The following is a 23864-nucleotide window of genomic DNA, read 5'->3' on the forward strand; positions in this document are numbered from 1 at the left end:
GAAATACGTTAAGGCAGCCCAGGCTCATCACTGAGCAGGACCTCTTTGCTGTACATCTTTTTGCTTATTCATAAAGGAATGCCATAATCCACAAGGACTCGTGATGAATAAAAAACTCCAATAATCCTACACAATAGCTAGAATTATTAACATTTGTCTTCTGAAAAGCGAGATCATGAAAGGCCAAGTGCCTTTGCATACAGAAAGCAGACATAAAAGGAAAAATTAAAAATTAAAACTTTTATTCTGTTAAAGTGTCCAGTCTTACAAGTCTTTCAGAGAAAACAATAGCAGCCTTCAGTGCTTAAGGTGGAGGTGCTGTTGATCAGCTGCCCAAACAATCCCACATACAAAGCGAATGTCATTGTTCTGAAAGGTTACATCAAGTTGCAGGTCTCAGATGCCAAACCACAACCCTGCTCGTACATTTACAAAATGGGAGTGAACAATGTTTAAGCCATGAGTAGTGTCTTACTTAAATGGACATATCTGTCAGCTGTAAAAGATGACTCAGGCTCATTAGCCCCCTTCTCATTAAGTCTCATCAAGAAAAGTCTCCCCCATTGTTCCATAAACTTCCTTTAAAGGAGATGAGAGGGAAGAAGGGTAATTCCTGAAATCCTAAGTGAAGCCTTTCTTTGTGTGAATTCATACAAAGCTCACCTTTGCTATTGGGGTCCAGCAATTCAAATACAGCTACTTTTGAAAAAGGATTTCGGAGATGAGATTTCTGGCAGATTTCATACTGCTGACACAGTTAATATCAACCTACCACTGCAGCTAGAGGGATGGAGGGAGAAAGGTCTGAGTCAAAAATACTCTTGTCCAGTTCCAGTTCTGCTTCATGCACTATTAGAATGCAGGTAGGACAGAAAACTCACTGTTTTGGCACGTGCTTAGTAAAACTACAGGATCCACTGTAGGGTCAAACACCGGGGGAGGGGTGGGTGGGTAGCAAATTAAAATGCAACAAGAAAAAAAATCCAAATTAAAGTGAAGTTTAAGCAATACAAGCTAGCATTCATACAGCCTTACCTTAGGTAACATTTCAGAGTAGATGATGCTACTGTTTATGATATGACAATATTTGTCAGTGAGGAGTCACGCCAAAAGTTAAAAAAATATCTCTGTGGTTGAAAAAAACAGAATTGGAGGGAACAGCTGGCTTCAGAGACTGTTACAAATACACTTGAAACAGCAAGTGCCTCTGTGGAGAAGTTTTATTAATGTGTCTCAAGAGACAGAGAAGGCACTGCTATTAATGAGAAAAAAGTTACTCCTCCTCTGAAGGGGGACTAAAAAAAGCTCTGAAGAACTCAAACCACGTGAGTCCCTTTCCAAAGCAGCAAAAAAAGTAAGGAAAGGAAGCAGTGTCACAGCTGTTGAATCGATAATACTTGAAACTTTTTTCCATACACCTCATCCCCTACAAAGGATGTGTTATTGTTCTCAGAATTCCTAGAATCATTTGTTAGAAAGGAAAAAAAAAAAGGACCTCAGTGTGGTTCAGCAACAGAAAGCCACTTAATACTATTTATGGCAATGAACAGCAAGAACTTACTTTAATTAAAATGAAGTGAGCTAAATGGAGCATATAAATGATAAAAAATAAAAAATGAGGTAGGATATTATCAGGAAGTGACAATTAATACCAAAGAACACCACATCATGAAAGATACCTGTAACCACTATTTAACTATTCAGACTGGCAGGGTAAATTAATTCCAGCTGCTGAATTAACTGGGGACCAAATAATAAAATCAGCAATCAATCTTAAAGAACAACTTCAGCTAATATTCCAGTGCATAGTTTCAGAGATACAAGAAGATTTAACACATTTAATAGGTTTGGTATTCCTTGCCTTTCAGCTGGTTCAAAATAATTAGTTGCAACTTAATACCTTTTGGGGTATTTAGCAGGAAAGGTCAAATTCCATTTTACTAACCTTCAGCCCTAACATGGGATGAGCATACTTGTGATCTACAAGGGCTCTAAGAACCCATTCAGCTCAGAAGTGCTATTAAGGGAACAGTTGGTTTTAATTCAAGTCATTGTACAGTTTAGCAGCTAATAAATAATCTGGTTTGGTACTACTAGAGTGCTTTGAAAAGCCTGTCAGGAGAACAGGATGCTGACCAGACTGCTGATTGTCTGCTTAAGTTGAGCTTTTTTCTGAGCATACAGATCAACGTCAGAAATAAAACCTCTAAATTTCAGTTTGATGGAAACTTAAAGGAAAAAAAATGTAATATACATTGATTGAACACTTGCAAATGAGGAAGGATTGTTGATGTAAGCTCATCCCTCAAAGACTGAGCAATCCAGACAAGTATGGGAAGTGGATGACTCACTCTGCTGTGGGTTGAGTTTTGCAGGAGTCCTGAGCAGTAAACATGCTGAGGACCTCATGGTTTAGACCCTTATCCTTGAAGTTTTAAAGCTTCTTCCATCTCATCATGTGAGACAAATACTCTGGAATCAGTACCTATTTGAGGGAAGACCAAGAAGCACATATCAGGAGTAAATATTACATATTGCTCTTCCAGAGTGGCAATGTATATTGTGCCACCTGCATTTCTGGTACAAGAAGTTACCAGACTGCTCATCCCAATTTTGCCACACAGGAAGCTGTCTCAAGCCTTAGCAGCCACGACTGAAAAAACTGAGCTTGGACTATTGTACGAGCAGTAAAAAGCTAGTGTTTTCATGCATGATCAATACTGGCCTGTCTTATAATTGCTTTGCAGACCTCAGGCATAGAGTAGCCTCTACTCAGCAAGCAGCAGGAGTATAGGTCTTATTTGATCAGAAGTTAGAGACAGGCCCTGACTTCTAGCAGAATAGCCTATTGTCCACTTGTCCTATGGACTCAGCACTGAGATACACAGCAGTTCAGGAGGCTTGCAAGCTTCTAGAAGCACTGCAGCATACTTTCAGAAGCTGCTTATACAAAAACTTCTAACCTAGCTGTGTAAAGTTTGGTTGTATAACCAAGATCACACCTGGAATCAAGAGTCAAAGCACTCATTTACAGTGATCTAGGTATACAGAAGAAATCTCTCTGCTCCTGTAAGCTAGGTGAAAATTCTGTGAGGTGCTTTGGCCTTTCAGCCCTGCCTACCCTAAAATAAATGTGTTGTAAACCAGTTACCCAGTGGCCTTGAATACAACAGAGTTAAAGCCTCTATTCAGCAGCCATTACTCTCCAGCACTATCTTTTGGCACAGAGTAAGGGAAAAACCAAAAAGTTTCCTTCACAATCCAAACAGCCCCCACGCCCACCGCAAGGAACTGACTGGAAAACAGCATTACTGTAACTAAGTCTGAAGCCATTCCTGCTTTACTTAAGAAGCATTAAGCCCACCTAGCAATTTCTATCCTTTCTGTTGATCCAAAACACTTATGCAAACAGAACAAGTACAATCTAAGAAGCATCAACACTTCCCCATCCTTTCAGCAGTGGCCCCAACTCTAACACAATTTCAAGATGCTAACCCTGTTAGAAACAAAAAGGGCTTTTACAGTACCTTGCCTTCCAGATAAGGAGATTTAATTATATTATTCCCTCGGCTGTTTATACTTTTCATAATGAATGGACTAAGGGAGGCAGAATTTACATCTTTCTTAAAAGCAGTTTTATAAACAGATCTCCTGGATTTTAATGTAGCTTTATTTAAGCATCTGAACACCAACAAATCCAGAGCCCAGTTAACATTGTTCATGGTTTCAGCATGTTTAGTGTATATATTTTGTATCTTACATCTGATGAAGAAAGCCACAGCGTGCCTTATTGCTCCAACATCCAAGGGATCACCACGATTTGCTAAGCCAGGGCACTCGCTGGCCACTTGCCAGGAACCAGTTTGGAGATGGCTGCAGCTTCCCCATTTTGTACCCAGGGGAGGCTCCCGACTTCTCATGCCTCAGCTTGCAGCACTCCACCTTGGAGCCAACCTGTTGGTCTGATGCAGAGTATTACAACCAGGACCTGCAGGTCCATGAGCCTCCTCCTGACAGAAAAGAGCAAAATAAGGGTGTACTGTAGGCACACCTTAACCACCCCACCTTAAGGACATGATTATCAGTAGCTATTACAAGTTATCTACCTCTGCCAGTGCAGAAGGTTGGGTTGTTTGGGGTTTTTTTTGGTCAAACAATACCAAACAGGTCAGACTTGTTTCAATAAAGAGTGCTCTGTTCCAGGGCTCTAGAGGAGCTCAGTCCACAGAGGATTCTCACACTGCTCCTTAACACCAAGGGAATGAAAAGGGGAAGAAACAGGACAGGTTTCTTTTCCAGCACCAAATTCAATCAGAATTAGCCTCTTATTTAGGTCAAGAGGCATAACAGGAACTGACAGCTGTTAGAGTGAGGAGGACAACAGAAAAGAACCATCAAGCAGCTCTGTAGGCTGCGTTCATGAAAAACACTGGCAAAGCATCTAACAACTTAATGGAGGGGCAAGAGGTGCAGAGGAAACCTGACCGTTCCTCTTTACTAACACCACCAACCCCAGGAGAGACCCCGACACACTGGCCAGTTGTATGTTCATATTTGATACATAACAAAATATCAGGAATTTAAAAGTAGCTTAAAAACTTTAAAAGCCAGATCCTGAAGCAACTCAGTGCTTCTGGGAGAGTAGATTAGACAGTCCAACTGCTTTTTATCCAGATCTTCTCCCACTTGCACTACAACCATCCATTTCAGAACAGGCTAAAGCTCTGGAATTACGTCAGTTAGTGCCTCCAGCACAGCAGCTGGAGAAGGATGCTATGTGATCTACTCATCAACACAAGTGTCTTGAAACTGTTAAAATAGTGCAATCTTAAAAAAAGAGCAGATAGAGTTTGGGGATTTGGTTCCTTCTCCAGGGAGAGAAGAGAAGGTGTGGAGTGCAAAGGGGAAAGATAATTAGTAAAAAAAAAAAATCCTGCATTCAAGCTGATGTCTGAGAAGTTTATCCCCCAAATCCTAATGCCAGCATCTAGATAAGATCAGCTGTCCGTATCCTATCCCACCCCACCGTGGGGGGCCTCACTGACTGAATCTCCGAATCAGAGGGGAACAGTACTATGTGTCACACAGAGATGGAGGTGCAAGAGGTTTCCTAGTCTCTTGATCTTTGCTTGTAGGACTCTGGACACTCTCAGTCCCCGACACGTATAAGCCCCATTAGTAGCAATGGGACAATCCCAACATTTTGTTTTCTCCTCCATTCAAAGGTTATTTCTTCTCACCAGCACCATCCACCTCACCCCACTTCCTGTCCAGAACAGCAACATCTTACTCCCCCTGTCCCTTGCTCAGAGGCTGACTAATCTGTCTTGATCCTCATCCTGATCCCAAGCTTCCCCCATCCTGCATCTGAGGCAAGAAGCTGCCTCATTCAGAGTCATATTTGTTCAGGGACTCCTTGGCTAGTCTGGTAGTGATCGGAGGGGAGAAAAGGGAGGATCTGGGGGAAAAAGGGACTGGAATGGCCTTTTGCTTCCTTCTAGTTGTCAGAGGCTTTTCCCTTTTTTCAGGGTTTCAAGCTTGCTCTTTGTCTGCTCTCCACAGACGCTCTTTGACTTCCAAGGGCAGCGTGTTGAACAGGTCCTCCTCTACCACAAGCCCGCTGCGTTTCAGCAGAGGACATTCTCCCAGCTCCACAGGCAGGCACTCCAAGCGGTTCCCTCGTAGCTCTATCTGCGACAGATTTGTCAGCTCTCCAACCCGGGATGGGAGTGACTGCAGCACATTGTTTCCCAGGTTCAAGGTTCTCAGCTTCCTGCACTGGAACAACTCTGGTGGGAGACTCTCAATCTGGGAAAAAAAAAAAAAAAAGAAAAAGAAAGAAATCATGGGCAAAGTCACCAACAAACAGGACGCATGCTCACAAAAGACCAACAAGCCCAACCAATGCTTCAAGGTTTACAGACCATTGTTTTCAATCATCTAGTTCTCCGTTGAGTGAGCTCCTGCTTTCCACCATAGAGAATGTTCCCAAATAAAAGTCACTACACCATGATTGTATGGTTTTATCTTCCAGACACTATCACATTAGTTACAAGAGATCAGCAATGATGGTGGCTAAAGTAGAAGACATCACCAAGAACAGGATTAGAAGACCAGAAACCCACTCACAGCTGACCTATGCTGTCACATGCTCCCATCAGTATTAGCCTCCTTCCATTCCAAACCCTATATATTGTCATTGGATCATAGCCCCTTTGCTTTAGGTAGCCATTGCACAATTGGTATTATACTGAACACCATAAAGACTGGATTTAGTCGGTACTTCTAGTTTTGCTGTAATAAAAGCAGAGGCTACATAGGTACAGATTCCAGTCCCTGAGAACTGGGACTACTCTTCCATCATTTCTGTAGGGCTTTGAAATGTTGCAAGGACTTTCTAGGCTCCAAAGCACAGGGGTTTAACAGTGCCAAAACGCAACCAAAAGAAAAGAAAAAGAAGCCACTAGCTGTTAGCTTTCCCACCATGTTCATGCATCTATGAGTCATTAATTTAATAAGGCTTATTTTTATTAAAGCCTTTTAATAGTCCAGTCCTCCCAAAGAATTTCTAGGAAAACAACAGGGCTAAGGTTTAACAAACACTAGGCTATGAACTAAATGCAGTATTCTCTCCTTAATTCAAAGTCTCATCTTAGAGGCTATCATTTGCCTTTAAACACAACCATGTCCTTTTTAAAACTTAAATTATGCATTAGATCATTCATGGCTAAATTAGACTGTAATCAGTTCTGAATGAGACTGAATCCAAGCAAAAGCCAAGACGAGACCAGACCAATTAAAGACAGTTCAATTCAGCCATTGTTCCTGGTACTGTCGAGTGTTGTGCAAACAGCACCATGGAATCAAATGATCACAGTACTCTTGAAAATAATAGTGTTATTTAATGGACAAGTATTGGTTTAGGAAGCAATGTGCTATAATACAGTCTGCTTCCTAGCATGGTACACTAGTACCAGCCAACTCCAGAAGTCTCTATTACTAAGACTGCTGAGCTAGGAAAGGACATTTGAGATAATTCTTGGCCTTGGGAAATGCCAGCCTACCAGTCCTTGTGTTTTTTTGCTGTCACTGTTTACTGTAAGTAACCAGGCTATCAGAGCCCCAGGGCAACGGTGACCTTGCCTAGGCACCTGCAGAGGATACAGAGAGCTTAGGTGTTGCACTGGGTCCTTACCACTTTTTGCTTCAGCACACACTGGAGGGAAGATTGCTTCAACCTTCCTGTTGCATTAGCTTTTTTTTTTTTCCAAGAGAGAAATGGGTGGTGCCACACTGTGCTGCAGAAAACAGAGCTGCCTCTAACTCCTTTTCATCCAAAAGAGGCTCCACCCCAAGACTGCAGAGGATACACTGCAGATTAACCCTCAGTGAGCTGTGCTAGGAAGGCTACCAGAAGACAAATTGGCACAGCATTATTTGAGTTCTAAAGGGCAGCTTAAGAATCTTAAAAACTCCCTCATCTTTGGTTAACACCATCTTCAGAAACTGCCCATATCAGCTCCACTTGCCCTAAGAACATATTTTGGCTTTTAATTTCATGGTATGCACACATAATTTCCTATTAAATTTACCAGATCTTAGGCCATCCATACAACAGATGCACAGCCACCCAGTCTGTTAGTGCTGGGAAAACAGTGATCAGCTATTGAACTGGGAGAGCTGAGTGGCTGCTGCTTGTCTGTCACTACTCTTCAGTGGCACAACACACACTTGAACTTGCAGACACTAGCTTCAAAACACTAGCTTCAAAACACTGGCTGGAGCTTTAGGAACCCTGTGTAATACTGATCTGTATTAGCACTTAAATACTTGGTTTCAGGGTGTTTCCCCTGTGAAAAGCTAAACTATACTAAAGCTGCTCTGTCTGCCTCTCACAGGCAATTTGAGAGTGTTCAGTTATGAATACATCTTGCCAATAGCAGTAAGGATCTTGATATATGACAGCGAAAACTAGGACTGCTCCAGGACAGTTCTACCGCATGTTCCCAGAAGAACCTAGAAGCCACTAATTAGATCTGTCTGCAATTTGTTAATGTTAGAGCCTTTTGCAACTTCAGGTGGTAAACTCCAGGAGAAAGACAGCCTCCCAGGAATTTGCAGACAGAATGAATGAAAGCTTCAGCAAGACATTCAGCACACCAGTCTGTGCAGTCATAGACTGATCCTTACAATACACAGTAAACAGTTTCCTTAATCCCAAACACAGGAACAAAGATTAGGAAAACACATGCATACAGTTTGATTTAAGCAAATAAACACCCTCCCAACACAAGCCAAGAAACAAACTTGTAATCAGGCAGCATAGCACACTTGGTCATCCTCTCTAACCTGCCCTGCACTTAGAGAGTTAGATTTAGACTTATCTGGGATTACACTAGAAAACTTGCAGCCATCATACTGAGGCGTACGTAGCAAGGTGCCATCATATTTCCTGCCCTCTGAAAGTCAAGGAATTGCCACAGTTCACACTTTCACATCTATCTGATCGCCAGTTGATATACTTGGTTTAGTCCACTCTGCCCTGAGTAAGGATACTGGAGAGAGCAAAACAACCTTCTGCAAAGTCACAAGACAACACATTTTAAAAGTGAGAGCTTAAGAACCATTTTTTGTAAGTCAGTCTATATCTAACATCTCAGTAAAAGCGTATGCTACAAGACCAAACTGCACAATAGTCCCTGGAAACACAGAGCACTATAAGCAAAGCTTTAAGTCACACACACACGCTCTACACGGCTGCTGCCATAGCACTATGTATGTGGCTGAAGTACATAGGCTTAAATGCATAGTTGTAGATTAAGACTCCAGTTCCTCAGATTGCCATTTTACACCCAAAATTGATGTCAAGCTAGAGAGTACAAGCTTCCAACTGCTGAGAAACAACCGACGCACAGGACTTCTAAACAGCCTCCAATTGCCACTTAGAAGCTGTTTCACTGTTAAGAGAGGAAATGCTAGAGAACAAGGGCTGTTGGAAGGAAGGCTTGTCCCTGGAGTTATTTGGAATGTTTCACTCTAGACAAACCCCTCAGAGCAAAACAGAAGTTGAGAATTTAAATAGAATGGCAGTGCTAGGAGGGTTTCACAAACCATTGTAGCATGTTTAATCACATAGATAACAGAAGTGCCAGAGTTAATTTTACTCACACAGGAACACTCAGCTCCTTGCTCACTTACCCTGTTGGCTGTCACAGCTAGGTTCTGCAGGTTTTGAAGAAGTCCAACATCTGGTGGTATGGAAGTCAAGTTGTTGTGGCTAAGATCCAAATATCGAAGTTTTCGGCAATAGAAGAGCTGGGTAGGGATCTTTTCTATCTTGTTACGATTCAGGTAAAGGCGCTCTAAATTGGTTAGGTTGCCTATTTGCATGGGGATGTAGGCGATGTGGTTGTACCACAGTTTAAGGCAAGTGAGACGATGTAAGTGCTGGAAGCTGATGATTTCCTCAATAGTCTTTAGGTTATTGTCCTTCAGGTCTATCTCCTGCAGATTGTGGAGGCTAAAGATAGAGTGAGGAATGCGTTCCAAGTCACAACGGATCAGCTCAAGCTCTGTCAAGTTGACCATTTTCTTAAGGCTGTTGAGAACAATGAGTTTGGTGCCCTCGTTGTTGATTGAAAGCTTCTGAAGATGCACACCAACATCTGTCACCACCTGTGGCAGCTTGGTGAGGTTACTCTTCAACCGTAACACCTTCAGCCTCTTCAGCTCCCTCAATCCATCTATTACAATGTACCGGTTGTTTTCAGCACTCAAATTCCCTGTCAGATGAAGCTCCTCTAGTGTCTTCAGGCTATAAATCCAAAGAGGAATCTCCTTGATGTCTGTGAACTTGATGTGGAGAGATTTCAAGTTCTCCCTCAAGAAGGCAAGGGCTGGAGCCTCAATTTTGGCAGCTGTGTGGTAGAGCCACAGTTCCTTAAGGCTTGTGAGCTGAGCAATGCTTGGGGGAATGGTAACATCGGGGATAAGCTCCAGCTTCAAGACCTCCAGCTCAATGAGGTCAAAGACCGTGTCAGGAATGCCACTCAACATGAAAAGATGCAGTTCCAGCTTATCCTGGGAGTTCTTGGTGATCCTCTGGCGCAGTTTCTCCAAAGTCCACTCATTGTTCAGGTTCAGCTGCCGCAGTTTGTTCTCACTCACCTCCGACAGAAAGACAGCAAAGCGCTTTGAGTACAGTGGGTCATACTGATCAATCAGATGGAGCATAAAAGCAAAATCATTTTTCACATCAGGAATGTCACTGTAACTGCTCTCCTCCCGGATGGACTCAAAGGAGTACTTCTTGAGTGATCGCCTCAGCATCCACCAGAGTGTGTACATGCAGATCAAGCCATAGAATATCACTAAACTGATGTAGAAAGACGCCAAGATTTTGAACAGGGTGGCCAAAGGATGAGCACAGCGGTACATCCTGTAGCCAGTCAAGCTCTCAATGTCCACTTTGCAGTCAACATCAAATGTTATGTTGTTGACATAGTAAACAGTATAGCAGATGATCAGAATGAACTTGATCACTTTGATGATGGTCTGTCTCATGTACAGGCGATAAACTATATCTCCCTCTTCAACATGTGTGCGGAACTTTTTAACTTTTTCAAAGAGTGCTTTGGCCTGTTCACCTTCCTTTTTGTCCAAGACACCAGTCTCAGACCGGTCCACAATCCCTTGCTCAATTCGAGACTTTGTTCTCTGCAGCATGGGAACAGTGGCTTCCACATCCTCACTGACTGTGGAGGATTTCTTGTCCATGGAGCCATTCATTTTCCCAAATGCTGGCTTAGTATCACTCTCTTCCACCACTGTCTCCGATAATGCCCTCGTCGTCCACGGAGAGTCAAAACACTTAAGCAAAATGGACACAAAATGCTCCAGCTTGGAGCTGGTCCTTGGAAATTTGAACCAGAAGTTGCTACAAGCCAGGAAGATGAGAGTATGTAGCAGCACCAGATAAGGAAAATACTTGGCAAACCAGTGAAGACGGTTCTCATAACACACTGCATCCACATAGTTATACTGGTGCCGGTCCAAATCATATCGGATCCCCGTAGGCCCGGTATCAGTAGAGGGAACAAGACTAGAATTATAGTAGGTACGCTCTGGGGTTGTGGCTATCCAACCTCTGACTGAGTCATTGCAAGAGTCTTTGGTAACCCATTTACAGGGCAAACAAATCATTTTGTCCTGGGTGACCTGAAGCGTCCCTCCAAACACTGCAATCATCAGCATCACTATGGAAATGTAGTCCGTGAAGACGTCCCACCATGGCTTCAGGATGCGGTATGCTGGCTGAGTGTCAGCAAAGTAGCGCAATTCAGTGACTGGAATCATGATTCACCTGAAAGGAAACCAGAAGCAGGCATTACTAGCTTAAACTGTTGTTCTGCTTTTCAAGAGGGCATCAGGAAACTCGTGTTAATGCTGGCACAGCAAGACTGGAATTAGTTGAGGCTCAGTTTCAAGTCTCTTTGAGACAAATGAATAAGGCTTCCTTTAAGTAACTTGTTACTGCTAAGACTGTGAAGTTAGTTTGTCACTGTCTGCCCTGACAGATGAATTGTCACAAAACAGCAGAACTGGTACTTATTACCAGTCTGTGGGGCAAGACATTCACACTTAAAGAAAGCTCACAGGACAAACAGACTTTAAACTAACCCAGCCAGACTAGTATTTGGAAGGTTACTGGTTTATCTAGGAATTTTATTTCAGGGATGAAGGAGTTTGCCAGCACTGTTAGAAGTGATAAAAATCCACACACAGAGCACGGTTGTCATGAGGGTTTTTACTGTCTTTACAGAGCTAGAAAAATAATAATTCTGCATCTGTGTGGTTCTCAAACTGCAAGGACAACATCACATCGATAAAGCAAACTGGAAAAGAGAACAAAGTTGCCTGATATCATGACTTTTCCTTTGGCTTCCCCCTCCTTTGCATTAATTCTCCAAGGAAAGATTAGTTACTTGCCCTGTGATGGATTCAGTACTGAAATCCTGTTAACAGCTGCTCTTTGTCTTATTTACTTCAGAAGTAGAGGAAGGGGGAAAAACATACTTAAAAGACTACTTCACTTCCCTGACCAACCACTCCCACCTAGAGTTCATCTCAGCTGGGATTTCAGTGCCACAAAGGAAATCAAAAGGTTCTGGGAAGCAGAGGCCTTACGACAGTACTTGTTCTGTCCCTTGGACTTCCAGACAAAGCTTCGAACACATTCTTCAAAAAGCCATAGAAAGCCCGGAAGCCTGACTGATCCATGGATAACCGTGAGCTCACAAAATTCCCCTGATAGGCAATGCAAGCAAAGAACTTGAAGCCATTGTAACTTGTTCTACTGATGGTGAAAAAGCAGTAATATCACATCATATGTGCAAGCAAAGTTCACGAGCAGGACAAGCACTCATCTTTCAGTCATTTTGAAACTTGCATGAATTCAATTGTAAAGGAGGAAGAGCAAAAATTCCCCAACCCATAAGATATTATTTGTACACACAGTCCCAATGAGTCCTGGGGGACTGCAGGGTCAATAAGCAGGTTTCTATATACTCCTGGTTGAGAGAAAGCTTTCTGTGACAAAGGGGGAGCCCACACCACCTGCTTTGGTAGAATTCAAGTTTGTATTTAAAATCCACTTCCAGCACAGAACTGCAAAAGAAGCCCTTCCTAACATGAACTCAAAAAGCACCACATCCCCTAGAGACACTAAATACCAAACCCTATTGCCTGGTTTGCTGCTTACAACAATAAGTGGTAAAATGCCAGCTCTGGCTTAGCGCTACTTGGGAAGGCTGCAAGCAACTAGAGATGGTAGATTGAATGATGACAGCCATCCCTGAAGTGTTTGCCCTTCTGCCCATCCAGTTCCAATACTACCTTAGTCCATCATGAAAAACAGACCAAGGTAACTCTACATGCAAATTTAATTTATAGCTTTTGTTATTTTTTTTGGAGTGGAGAATTTTGAGACAAAATGCCAATACCTGTTCTAGAAGTTCAGTAAAACAAGGCAGAACAGCAAATCTGTTAATTTATCAACCAGTAAACTCATGCAATCCTGGCACAGGATACAGAAACAAGGGATGAAACAGCCATATACAGTGCTGTCAGAAGAAACTACTGTCCTGTTAGGCTGCAGAGCACTAGCGAAGTGGCTGGCATGCCTCTGCAGAACAGACTGCATTGAGCAGATTAGGGCAAGAGGATTACACATTCACAGGGAGAGGGAAGAACAGGCAAAACTGAACATCTGAACAGCACAGCTCCAAGCAGCTGGAATAAGAGGAGTGACAAGGTGTCAAGGTGAGTCCACTTCCCAGTCCTGTTGCTAGCTTGCTGCAAGGCCCTAGGCAAGGCATTTCAGCCATGCCTCACCTTCCTTCTCTGAATACCTCCACCTCAGGGAGAAGAGCTGTCTGTACATACTACAGAAATACTAATTCCAGAATAAAATAGGGTACAGAAGTTCTCTTTACACCCCCTGCACTCTAGAACATCTCAAACAAAGCCAGTAGTTAGCTCCCCAAATCACAGTTCCTGGTGATGTCTGTGTAGACAATCTGAAGAGACATACAAAAAATTCAGAGTCAAACCCCATTGTATATCTGTATTTCCTACAGAAGAATCTATAGCTCTGACAGAGGCCTTTAATCACTACTGACAGAAGCCTTATACTACCCCAGGCCCCTTACCCATACATCCCCTCCCACCTCAGAAGTACCAAAACAGGACATATACCTGATTTTGTTTTGTTTGTTAGGACCCCTGCTACACCAGGCTAGGAAAGCAAGACAATTCCTAGAGAAACTAGGAAGTAAGTTCAGCTACTGAAAGGTTTGAGAGCCAGGGCAGGACCACTGACATACTGCCAGACCACAAGGAAAACCAAACAAGACAACACTCATGCTCTCCCTGTCACCCTCTATATCCCTCCCTCCACATCATCAGACTGAGGGGAGCAGAGTGCTGTGCTTCTACAGCCCAAATAGGAGAAAGCCTGGAAAGCTTTGCAAAAAGGGGAATATCAAAAGCTACTGCAGTCATCTGCTGGAACAGTTACCTTTGACATGGCTTAGCTTCTGAAAGCCAAATATGCTTGCAGGTGAGTACAGCTTCTGTTCTACCAGATTCATAACCCAGGGGGATTCAGAGCCAGAGGTCTCACTACACACCACCCTAAGGCTCCAAGAGAGTCTAATGGCAGCCTCCCAGCAAGTACACATCTTTCTTAAAGGCTCTTGCCAGATTTGATGGAAAGCTTTTGTAGTGACTCCTTCTAAACTACATCTAAGAGGTAAGGCAAATGCTGCCGTACCATTCCTTGCCCTCCATAAATGCTGTGTAAGATCCTATTCCTCTTTTCAGAAAGATGCAGTGAAAACACTGGTAACTGTTCATAAAAAGATCTGCTCCCTATTTAAACAACTCCTTACTCCTCTCGTCCCACACTGAGGGGGAAAAAAAAAATATTTCCTTCTCTTGCCTACATACCATTTCTCCGCAAAGATCCTTCCTCCTCTGTCCAGCACTTCACCAGTCTTCGTAGGGAAACTTTTGCCTTGAAGTTGAATTTTGAAGGAATTGTCAGGTCCTTCATAGTTACCCCTAGTAGGGGAATTGGGGTTCCATGGCTAAAGCATTTTCAGACTTGAGTTGTAGTGCTGGGTTGTTAGTTTTGCTCAATCCAGGAAACGCCTAATTTCTTCTCACAAGAAATTAACCTTGTGCTCACTTTGATTTGTATCTCTAGAGAGCCAGGAAGGAACAACAAGAAATTAGCACAGCAGGCACTGAATTTTATTTACCAGTTACCTGGGGTAGGAAATCTCCCTTTACATTGTGCACCTACAAGACAGCTTAAAAAAAATTAGCTGAGTGTCCCATGATAGTCCATTATGGCTCAGTGAGAGCAATTAAACCCTGGTAGGGTGGAGCAGGAAATCTTCTGCCTTCCAGTAACAATGACAGGGTCACTGGAGGAAGAAAAGGACATTGATAGCAAGTCCCCACTCTCCTGGCAGCAGTGGAGACCCTGTTTGAGCCCCCGGAAAAGAACAATAAAACTAGGGGCCACCTTTACAGAAGCTGGAATTTGCCTTGTCTTATCTAATCTCACTCCCAGCATCTGTAGTAAAAGGGAAAATTGTCCACCAAAAACTTGAGAAAGTAGGTGGGAAAGTTGCATCCCTCCTCACCCAGATTTCCCATGCGTGCAATGCATTTCTAGTTCCTGAAAGACTGAGTACAGTTCTGCATTGAGATGCAAGTGTCATCTTTATATTGTGAATTCCATTTTGTACTCATTTTAGAGTACAATTCTTATTGCACCACTCTCCCTTCTGGATTAGGGCAAGTAGTTTCACTGCTGGCATTGATGACAACAGCAGACTAACTCCAAGAAGTCAGATTCTCAGGGACCACCTCTCACTTGATGCTCCCTGCACAGTATGATTCTTCCTGTAGGGACTGTAATTCCAACCACTTTATAGAAACCAAGCAGGTAGCTGGAACACAGACTCTCCCAACAAGTACGTGGGCAGAAAAGAATGATTTACACGAAGGACGTTATTCTGGCATAAGACTAGGCACAATCCTTGCATGGAGACAGTTGGCCAAGAATAAAGCTACCTCCCTTGTGACCAAGACCAGACCAAGCTCCACAGGATCAGCAGGCAGACTACAGAGATTTCAAGCTTCTGCTCTTTTCAGAAGTTGGACCACAGTGTGCTTTGTCAGCAGGAAAAGTGTTTACTGTGAAGAAGCTTTATTTGCTAAGTCAGTTCTGTCATGTAGCCTCACTGAGGGCTGAGCACAGAACACATGAAATGAGTGAAGGAGTTTATAGACAGGAACAGTGATAACTGGAAAGGAAGCACTGTGTCAGAGCAGTCTTGGTGAAGGATTCAAGCTCCTTCATATATACCTCAAGTTACAGGACTTTCCAGTTGGAGCTCAGAAACACGCTATTTGCTTACAGTATAGTTAACTCTGCCACATGGAAGGCATCGATACTGAAATTTCGAAAGAGTGATTTATTCAAGTTTAAAGGCAAGTTGATTTCACTAAACTTGCATAACCTAATAGGTCAGAACATCTCTGCCAAAACTCCTGTCAACTTATCACAACATAAGGAAGTAAGTTTTCCAAAGGTATAATTAAACAGGCAGGCTTTAGGTATTGCACACTGGGACGGGGGGGGGGTGGGGGTGGATATCTTCCAAGTATCTGTCTCAGAGGTGTTACAGCTTTTTGCTTTTTTCCACAGTGCTTTCCTAGCTACCACACAGTCCCTGAACAGTCCCTCACCCCCCCACCCTCAAGAAATTACTTTACCTTTGAAGTTTTCAGCTACACCAAAGCAGCACTACAATTCATATCCAAAACAGAACAACCCCAGGACAGTTTATAGCAGCAACATCCAAGGTTATACAGGGAAAGATCTGCATGCCAAAGCTTCATTATCATATAGCAAGATCAATCCAGCCTAAATAAACATGCTCCTGAAATCGTTGCACATTCCACATTTAGATACTACATACCTCTTCAGTGCCTGCAGATTCACCTGGATCCACATTTGCATTCCACCATGGGCTCCTTTTGCCAGATGACCATCCCTGCCTCAGCCTGCTGGGCACCTACCTACTATGCGCAGCACAGCCTCACCATCAACGCTGAACAGGCGGATACAACAGAAGAAACAGCAGTTTCAGACTTACATAACCAGCCTGCCAAACCTACCCCGACTTCAGCCAACCATAAGCATCACCAAGTACTAATCCTATGTTTTATTAGGCACACCTGGAGGAGAAAAATAATCACTCATGTTACAAGAGCAGGGACATTCTGAGCACACCACACCTAAATAGTAAAACCAGTCAGAAACAAGATTAAACGTATCTGGCTGACAGAGATACATCATAAAGCAGCACATACCTTACTAGATAAAGGCTGATAGAGCTGAGAGCATGAATGCCTTCCACAAACCCCAGGACCCCTGTGATATTTAACAAGGCCAAGGTATTAACCGAGCAACTGCCACAAGAGCAAACATCCTCCAATTTGGACAATTTCTCTATCCAAAACCATCCAACCTAAACCAGTGAAAATTGACTTACTGTTGACAGACACCTGGCTGAGCAGCACTTTAAATTCCTGCCTGCAACTGCTGGCCAGCATATCCAGCTGGGGACAAAGTAAACAGAAACACCACCACTGTTCTGTTTCACTTGCTAGTTTGTCAGCTTGACTCATCATTCACTGATTACTTTGCCCAGTCTCCTCTTTCCTCCTTTCTGTTACTAATGGAGCTACTGGCAAAATAGAACTATACACAAGAATTTAAATTTCCACCTGTTACTTCCAGGACCCCCCTGAAATCAGGGAAGTCCTCCTCACCTTCAGTGACATGCAGCTTCCAAGCAAGGCAGTCTCATAATACAGTTTTAGATAAGTAGACATGGATGCATTGTACATTGCTCTTGCAACTCTTTAGTTTCCACTATCCATATTCTTAATTCTCAGTGGATTTCCCTGTAGGATCATGGACTGCAAAGCAGAATTCAAGCACTGCTGACAGAATTTCTTACCTCTCAGAAGCCCACAGAAAGAGGGAGTTGTTCATGTGCTAACAGCATTAGAGGTAGGTAAGGGGGAAAAAACACCTCTTGATGCTGTTAAGACTATAGCCCTGATTATTGACAAGCTAGAATGTGTTAGAATAAGTTTTCAATAGAGCAGAGCTTCCCTCACCAGCATGCTGCCACCTGAAATCCCAAAGGGCATGACACAGAGCTCTTTGTTCAGAAACCAGGAAATATAAGAACTTTGCTGGTCAGAAGCAGGACTGGGAATTTACATGTCTCCTCCCCTGTGTTTATTAGGCCCAGAATTAAAAGAAAAAACAGAGAGACTGAAACAGAGCTGCTTTCAGGCACCCCTCAGAAAACCTTCCAAGGACAGCCACATGATCAACTGGAAAAGTCCAAGACATGAGATGGAACAACTCAAGCGATTTTGTCCTTTACTGTTTAGAAATAAACAGGAGTGAAGCCAGATGTCAAAGTCCTGACCAGCCAAGTGTTATCCCTATATCAGGCTGTTTCTGCATTAAAAGATAAATCCCTCCTGTGGGACAAAATATCTTCTGAGACAGAAATGAACACGTGAAGTTTAAAGGGTCATTTATCATTTAGACTAACGGATAGAGTAGTGGAACAGCAGCTGCCAGAACTTACACTCTTCACTTACTCTCAGCGTTGAGTTCACTGGCTGTTCCACTAAGGTATGTTGGTTTTCAACACAACCATCCAGTGGCTGTATGCAACACTCAGCCAAGACACAAGATACAGCAGGATGAAGCAAACCGACGGGGTCACATCATCTTTACTGAAGCTTATGAAAAAGAATAATCCACCTACACTATCGATAGCACTATATCATCTTTACAGCTACCCCTTAGTTGACTCTTCCTGTCAGATGCAAGACTGACATTCTTTTCTTAACAGTCTAGTGCAACAGCTCCTGTTTACTGTCATGCAAGCAAGCCTGTCCTAACAAGTACAGGGAAGAACACCTGCACTATCAGAAAAATCTATGCCGGAGACCTGGCTTGGCCTGCCACATTTTCTGACTTCTGACAGTGTTTTGCCCTAGCTCCACAGAATTGAACATAGTCTGAAGTTATCAGCACAACTGATGTTTGGACCAGGGACTGTATGTTGTTGTCATACAGCTACGTAAATTTTAGTGCTATCAGATAACTTGCAACAGTGATGCAAACCAGAGAAAAATGTCTGTGTCAGCTTATAAATTATGAATGTACATGGTCACAGGCTTTCTATCCAAAATTAAATTTTCTCTTTGCCATAAAAAAGATGCTTCAAGGACAGGGCATGGAGGCTTGTCTTGGAAAAGTACAACTGCCTTATCCCAACAGGACACTATGAAACACTCCCTTGTACTGACTAATGCAAGTGCTTGAATTAATTCTGTTAGAAACTACTTAAGATAAACAGACAACAACATTAAGTTGTAACAACCAGAACAGCTGCAAGCACCTCATCAGCTGCAGGAGAAGGCTCTTCAGCATTTAATTCCAGCATTGAGAAGAGTCATCCAAGAAGAGGTAAACAACTGTTTTCGGCTAAAGACAGAAATGGTGGACAGAGCAGAGCTTTGACACATCTAACAGATTAAGAAATCAAGATACTAGATTGAAAGTGAATAAAAACTTTTAAGCAAGGATAATCTTAATTGATTGTTGACAGACTGTCACAACATGCACAAATCCATGGGTGTTGCCACAGCTGTTTTCAAGCTCCAAGAAATGAGCCAGTTAAGATGAAAGAAGATGCAGATGAGAGCAAAGCAAGATAAATAAGACATCAGTTACCAGCACAATAATATTTAGCCTCTGTCTGAGGAAAGAAAAGAAGTCAGTACACATTCACCATACCCTATAAGCTTTGCCTTCAGGACCATGAGCTCCAAAACAGTGACTATGACTCCCAGCTCACAACATTTTCTGACTGCATTAGTCAATTAATAAGGGACAGGCCATCTAACCTTTGATCACCAAGATCTGATAAAACCAAGACTCTAAAGGAGAACCTGTTAACTAGTCCAGTACACAGCTTTACTGTGCACAAAGCTAGGCTGTAGCTATAAGAGCAGCTTGCAAATTTGTCATAAGAGGAGCTTTGTGAATTGGCAAGGTAATTTTATAGCAATGTTAACAATGCTTAGTGCACAAGGAGAAGGAAGCACTATTATTTCAGCAGGGAGGTCATGACTGACTAGCTTTTAGTTTCAAATGCAGCTTCATAGCAGCAGGAGGGGCATGTATAATCCAGCTATATGCACTGGATTTCAAGTTGCAATACAAAATACATGCACGATATCAACAGTTTAAGGAAAAAGCTGCTTGGAAGCATTCAAGATACACTCTTCAAAGCACATAGACTGTTAAAAGCCTGTTCAGTATAAGTGTGCATATCCTAAACTGAGGCTATTTTTGAAAACGCTTGGAAAAATGCACAAAGGAGGCTCACCACACTGCAGCTGAATACAGTAATTTTAATAATTACCAAAACAATAGTATGCACCACCCCACTCTACCCCATTAAGGAGCCCCACACAAAACTCCTAAACCCTTCTTTCCTCTGTGCTTCACCACCACTCACCCGACACTGCACCTCCATTTTCCCAGACACCAGTTAGGCTCAATTTAACACCAGAAGTGAGTTTCCCTTCCTTTTTGAGTACTCTACTGAACGAAATACTTCTTTAGAATGTGGAAGAATTACATGAAGGCCTCAAATAAGCCTGCTCCAATCACACAGCAATAACACAATAACTTACACATTTGACCTCCACTGCCTACTTAAAAATACAGCATCAGAGAACCCCAAACCACAGACCATCTTTCTGAATGCCTGCAGCATTCACTAGAATGTAATCAACTCTAAACATTCAGTAAGTCATCACTGGAAGGCTTCAGGCACTCCACATTTCAAACATAGAAACATTAGCTTTTAACGCATGGCTTCTGGCATACTTTAAGGAAATATTTATGCACATTGTCTTTGACCTACATGAATAAAGTTAGGGTTTCCAAATACCACAAGAGGATCAGTACAAAAAAACCAATCAGTGAACTGCCAGAACATCAGACAAGCCTTAGGGATACCTGTATTCTGGAAGTAACATACTGCACACCTCACTGCTCAGGACACGGCCAATCTGGACAGCATTTCTGATCTTGAAGATAAGCACAGAATTCTGCAATACCTTTCATCACTATCCTAGTGAAGAACCAAGGAAGCAGGGAGTTTCTTGCATCTCGTTTCTGTCATTGCCTAATTGACACCCACATGGGTGATTAGCCAGTGCACTCCTAAGAGTTCACTATGCAAAATTGCCTCGGACATGGCTATACAGTAATACAAACATCACCCTGCAGGAAAGGCAAAAGCACCTACCAAATTAACAGTTCTTGCCACTTCTCAGCTATGTTCCTTTTAGGCAGCAGTCACCAAACCACTCACTGGACAGCCTTCGAGTATTTACCACTCAGTGCATTGAGAAGTCAGGGTTTATGTGGCCAGGAGTTAGATATATGGGTGAATATATAACAGTTATAGTCTACTTTGGACAACACTCAGTGCCTTTACTCTTTTTTTTCATCTTCAAGCTGACTAAAGGCTCACAGAATTTAATTAGCATACCACCACTCTCCCTATATCACCCTCTGATCAACCACCTTTCCTCCTTATCAGTCATCTCCTCACTGCCCTGTGCTTTGCAACTATGTTTAAGTAATATCCTGGTCATTTTTTTGGCTATACTTTACCACTCAAGAGCTGGCCTGTAGCCCTTACCTTGCAGCTGGGTTCTGCTATCTGCACTTCAGTTCTCTGTGCTGGAAGTAGATGATGTTCCTGCGTGCTGGATCCTGAGCGGGTGCTGAAGCGTTGCATTCCCCGCACGCCATGGGAACAGCTTCCCTGAAATGAAACAGAGATTGTCAGCGAAGAAGAGGGGATCAAGTTCACAGAGGAACCGTGTTATATAAAAGCTTGGTAAATGATATCTAAGAAACAAGGAACAACTCAGAGGGTCACTGGGAACCAGAGACACCCTGATACCTAGAAAGGTGGCAAGAGCTCTAAGGGCTAAGTAAAACTCTTAGGAACAAGGAATCTCCAACATCTGTTATTCCAACAGAAGTTACCAAAACACAGGTGTTGCAGACCCAGCCAAAGGAGATGTTGAATGTTACTATTATAAGTAAGCCTAAACAGGTAGGGACAAATTAACTTCCTGCAAGAAAGAACAAAAGTTTTTAGATGAGAAAAAGCATTAATGGCTTTACTACCTACTTTCTAATCTGAAAAGTTTGAATATTTTTTTAAATGTTACCATCAGGAATAGAGTACCTGAAAGTATAGATCATATTCATAACCACTCCAGATTCCAAGCAACTGTCCCCTTTCCTCTCAATACATATCTACCAACATGAATCTTTTTAAAGTGGCAGCAGTTTAGCACCATGAACAAGACATAACAGCTTTTTTTTTTTCTTGTTTCCTGCATGTCAGCATGGGGCATGGGAAAGCAGACAAGAGAGCAGACCTAAGCTTTGAGAGAGATCTCAAGCAGCCAGCCTCCTAGCTATGTAGGAGAGGACTGCAGAACTTCACAAGGCATTTTGTCAACAATAGGGAAAAACAAAGAGAAAGAGACATCACTGGGGAAAAAAAAATACTAGTGGAGATGTTCAATAACACATTCCTCCTGATCCCAGAGTTACCATTAAGGCTGACAGATTTTGAAGCAACACCCTCATAATCAAAGCTATTCCCTTTTAGCTGTGACAGACTGCTGCAAAGGAAACGTTTAAAGAGAGGACTCTCTGACCTTCCTTCCCCCCCACCTCCTCTCAGGCGACGCCTCAGCACCAGCCCAAAGCCAGAACACCTCGGTACACACCGACTGCGCATCAGCCCGCCTGCCCCCCGCCTGCCACCCCACCTCAGGCTCCCAGGAACAGAAAAGACACCCTCTGTGAGATATAAATTAAAAAAAAAAAAAACCAAAAAAACAAAAAAACCGGCTTCCGTCCCCAGCACCACTGCCAAGTGGCGACCACAGGAGCTGTCCCCCTTGCCGGGGGAGGGACACCCGGCACCCGCACGGACGGGACAGCCCGGTCTCGCCCCACAGACGTGGGGGGGGAACCCACCTGCCCCGGCTCCCCGCCCGCCGCCTGACAGGGCAGGGACGGCGGGGACAGGGAGGAAACGAATTACTGCCGAATTAGTCAGCAAATCCTCCCCGCCCGCCCGGGCGGTGCGAGGGGAGCAGCTCGGTGCTCAGGCCCCACCTGGCCGCTGCCTTCCTCTCACGGCTGCACCCCCCGCCGCCACCGCCGGACCCCAGCCCTGCCAACCGCGGGGGTTCGGCCCCGTTCCGGCCCCCTCACGGCCGCCCCACCCGGAGGACACGTCCCCGCAGCCCCGCCTGCCCAGCACCCAGGCCGCTGAGGGGAGCGCGGCGTGAGCCGGGCCGCAGCACCCCCCGCCGGCACCCACCTGGCCGCTCGGCCCCCGCCCTCCCTCACGCCGGCTCCGGCTCCTTTTGTTCCCCCCAACCGCACCGCGGCGGTCCCACCCCGGAACTGACCTCACCCGCCTGGCATGGCAGCCACCAGCCCGTCCCGCCGCTGCTAAGAAGCAAAGGAGGGCGCCGCCATCTTGGGAGCGGGCATGATGAGACGGATATGCCACCATCTTTGTACAGGGCACCATCAACGGGCGTGGGTGGGCGGAATTTATGGTGGCGGAGGGGATAACGAGGAGAGGGAGAGGCGGGGAGGGGAAGTGAGGGCAGGGGCGCCACCTTGGTCCAGGGCAGTGCGCAAAATGGGGAGCGTCTTAAAGGGGCCGCCACTATTCCAGCCTCAGCGCTGGGCAGACGAGGGGAAAGGTGGGGAGCTGAGTGCCGCCTTCTGCTGCAGCAGGACAGCAGGACTTTGGAGCCCAGAATTGATTCTTTTTGTCAAAAAAACCCAAACCAAAACAACACCTCTTTTTTTTTAAGGTTTATGACCTAATAATGATCAAGCCTTCTGTCATTATTTCCTTTACTGTAATTCTACGTACAGCAACTGGGTCTCCCAGCCTGTGGCGCTGAGGGACAGCAGCCTGTGTCCCTCAGGAAGAGTGGGGAGGAAAGCTGGGCCTGCCAAGGGCAGCCTTGGGCCCTGGTACAGGCTGGTGTCACTGGTGTGAAAACACGGAAGGGTGACGATAGCTGCCATGCCCTGACAGCATGTTCGTTTCGGTTTC

The 23864-nt window shown here is 44.0% G+C and overlaps 1 protein-coding gene across 2 annotated transcripts; it reads right to left on the bottom strand.

Annotated features, from left to right (window-relative positions):
* Positions 1-225: 225 nt before the first annotated feature.
* LRRC8A (leucine rich repeat containing 8 VRAC subunit A) lies at positions 226-23428 on the bottom strand. Of its 2 annotated transcripts, none has more exons than XM_075772606.1 (4): positions 23200-23428; positions 21396-21521; positions 9199-11362; positions 226-5808 (listed from the first exon to the last, which is right to left on the bottom strand). In XM_075772606.1, exons 3-4 carry the CDS (start codon positions 11353-11355, stop codon positions 5533-5535), a joined length of 2433 nt encoding a protein of 810 aa, XP_075628721.1. In that variant the 5' UTR covers positions 11356-11362; positions 21396-21521; positions 23200-23428; the 3' UTR covers positions 226-5532. The 2 variants fall into 2 exon arrangements, with proteins under 2 accessions (XP_075628721.1, XP_075628720.1); XM_075772605.1 differs by lacking the exon at positions 23200-23428 and adding an exon at positions 23109-23179.
* Positions 23429-23864: the final 436 nt, after the last annotated feature.

Source organism: Balearica regulorum, chromosome 20 (assembly GCF_011004875.1).
Source record: "Balearica regulorum gibbericeps isolate bBalReg1 chromosome 20, bBalReg1.pri, whole genome shotgun sequence".
In the NCBI taxonomy this organism is placed as follows: domain Eukaryota; kingdom Metazoa; phylum Chordata; class Aves; order Gruiformes; family Gruidae; genus Balearica; species Balearica regulorum.

What these genes read in the sequence shown, in the direction of transcription:
- LRRC8A (XM_075772606.1), bottom strand. Translation starts at nt 11,355, where the DNA reads ATGATTCCAGTCACTGAATTGCGCTACTTTGCTGACACTCAGCCAGCA. An exon ending in TAGCTGTGACAGCCAACAGG is followed by an intron (nt 5,809 to 9,198) that starts GTAAGTGAGCAA and finishes TTTTTTTCCCAG; the next exon opens with ATTGAGAGTCTCCCACCAGA.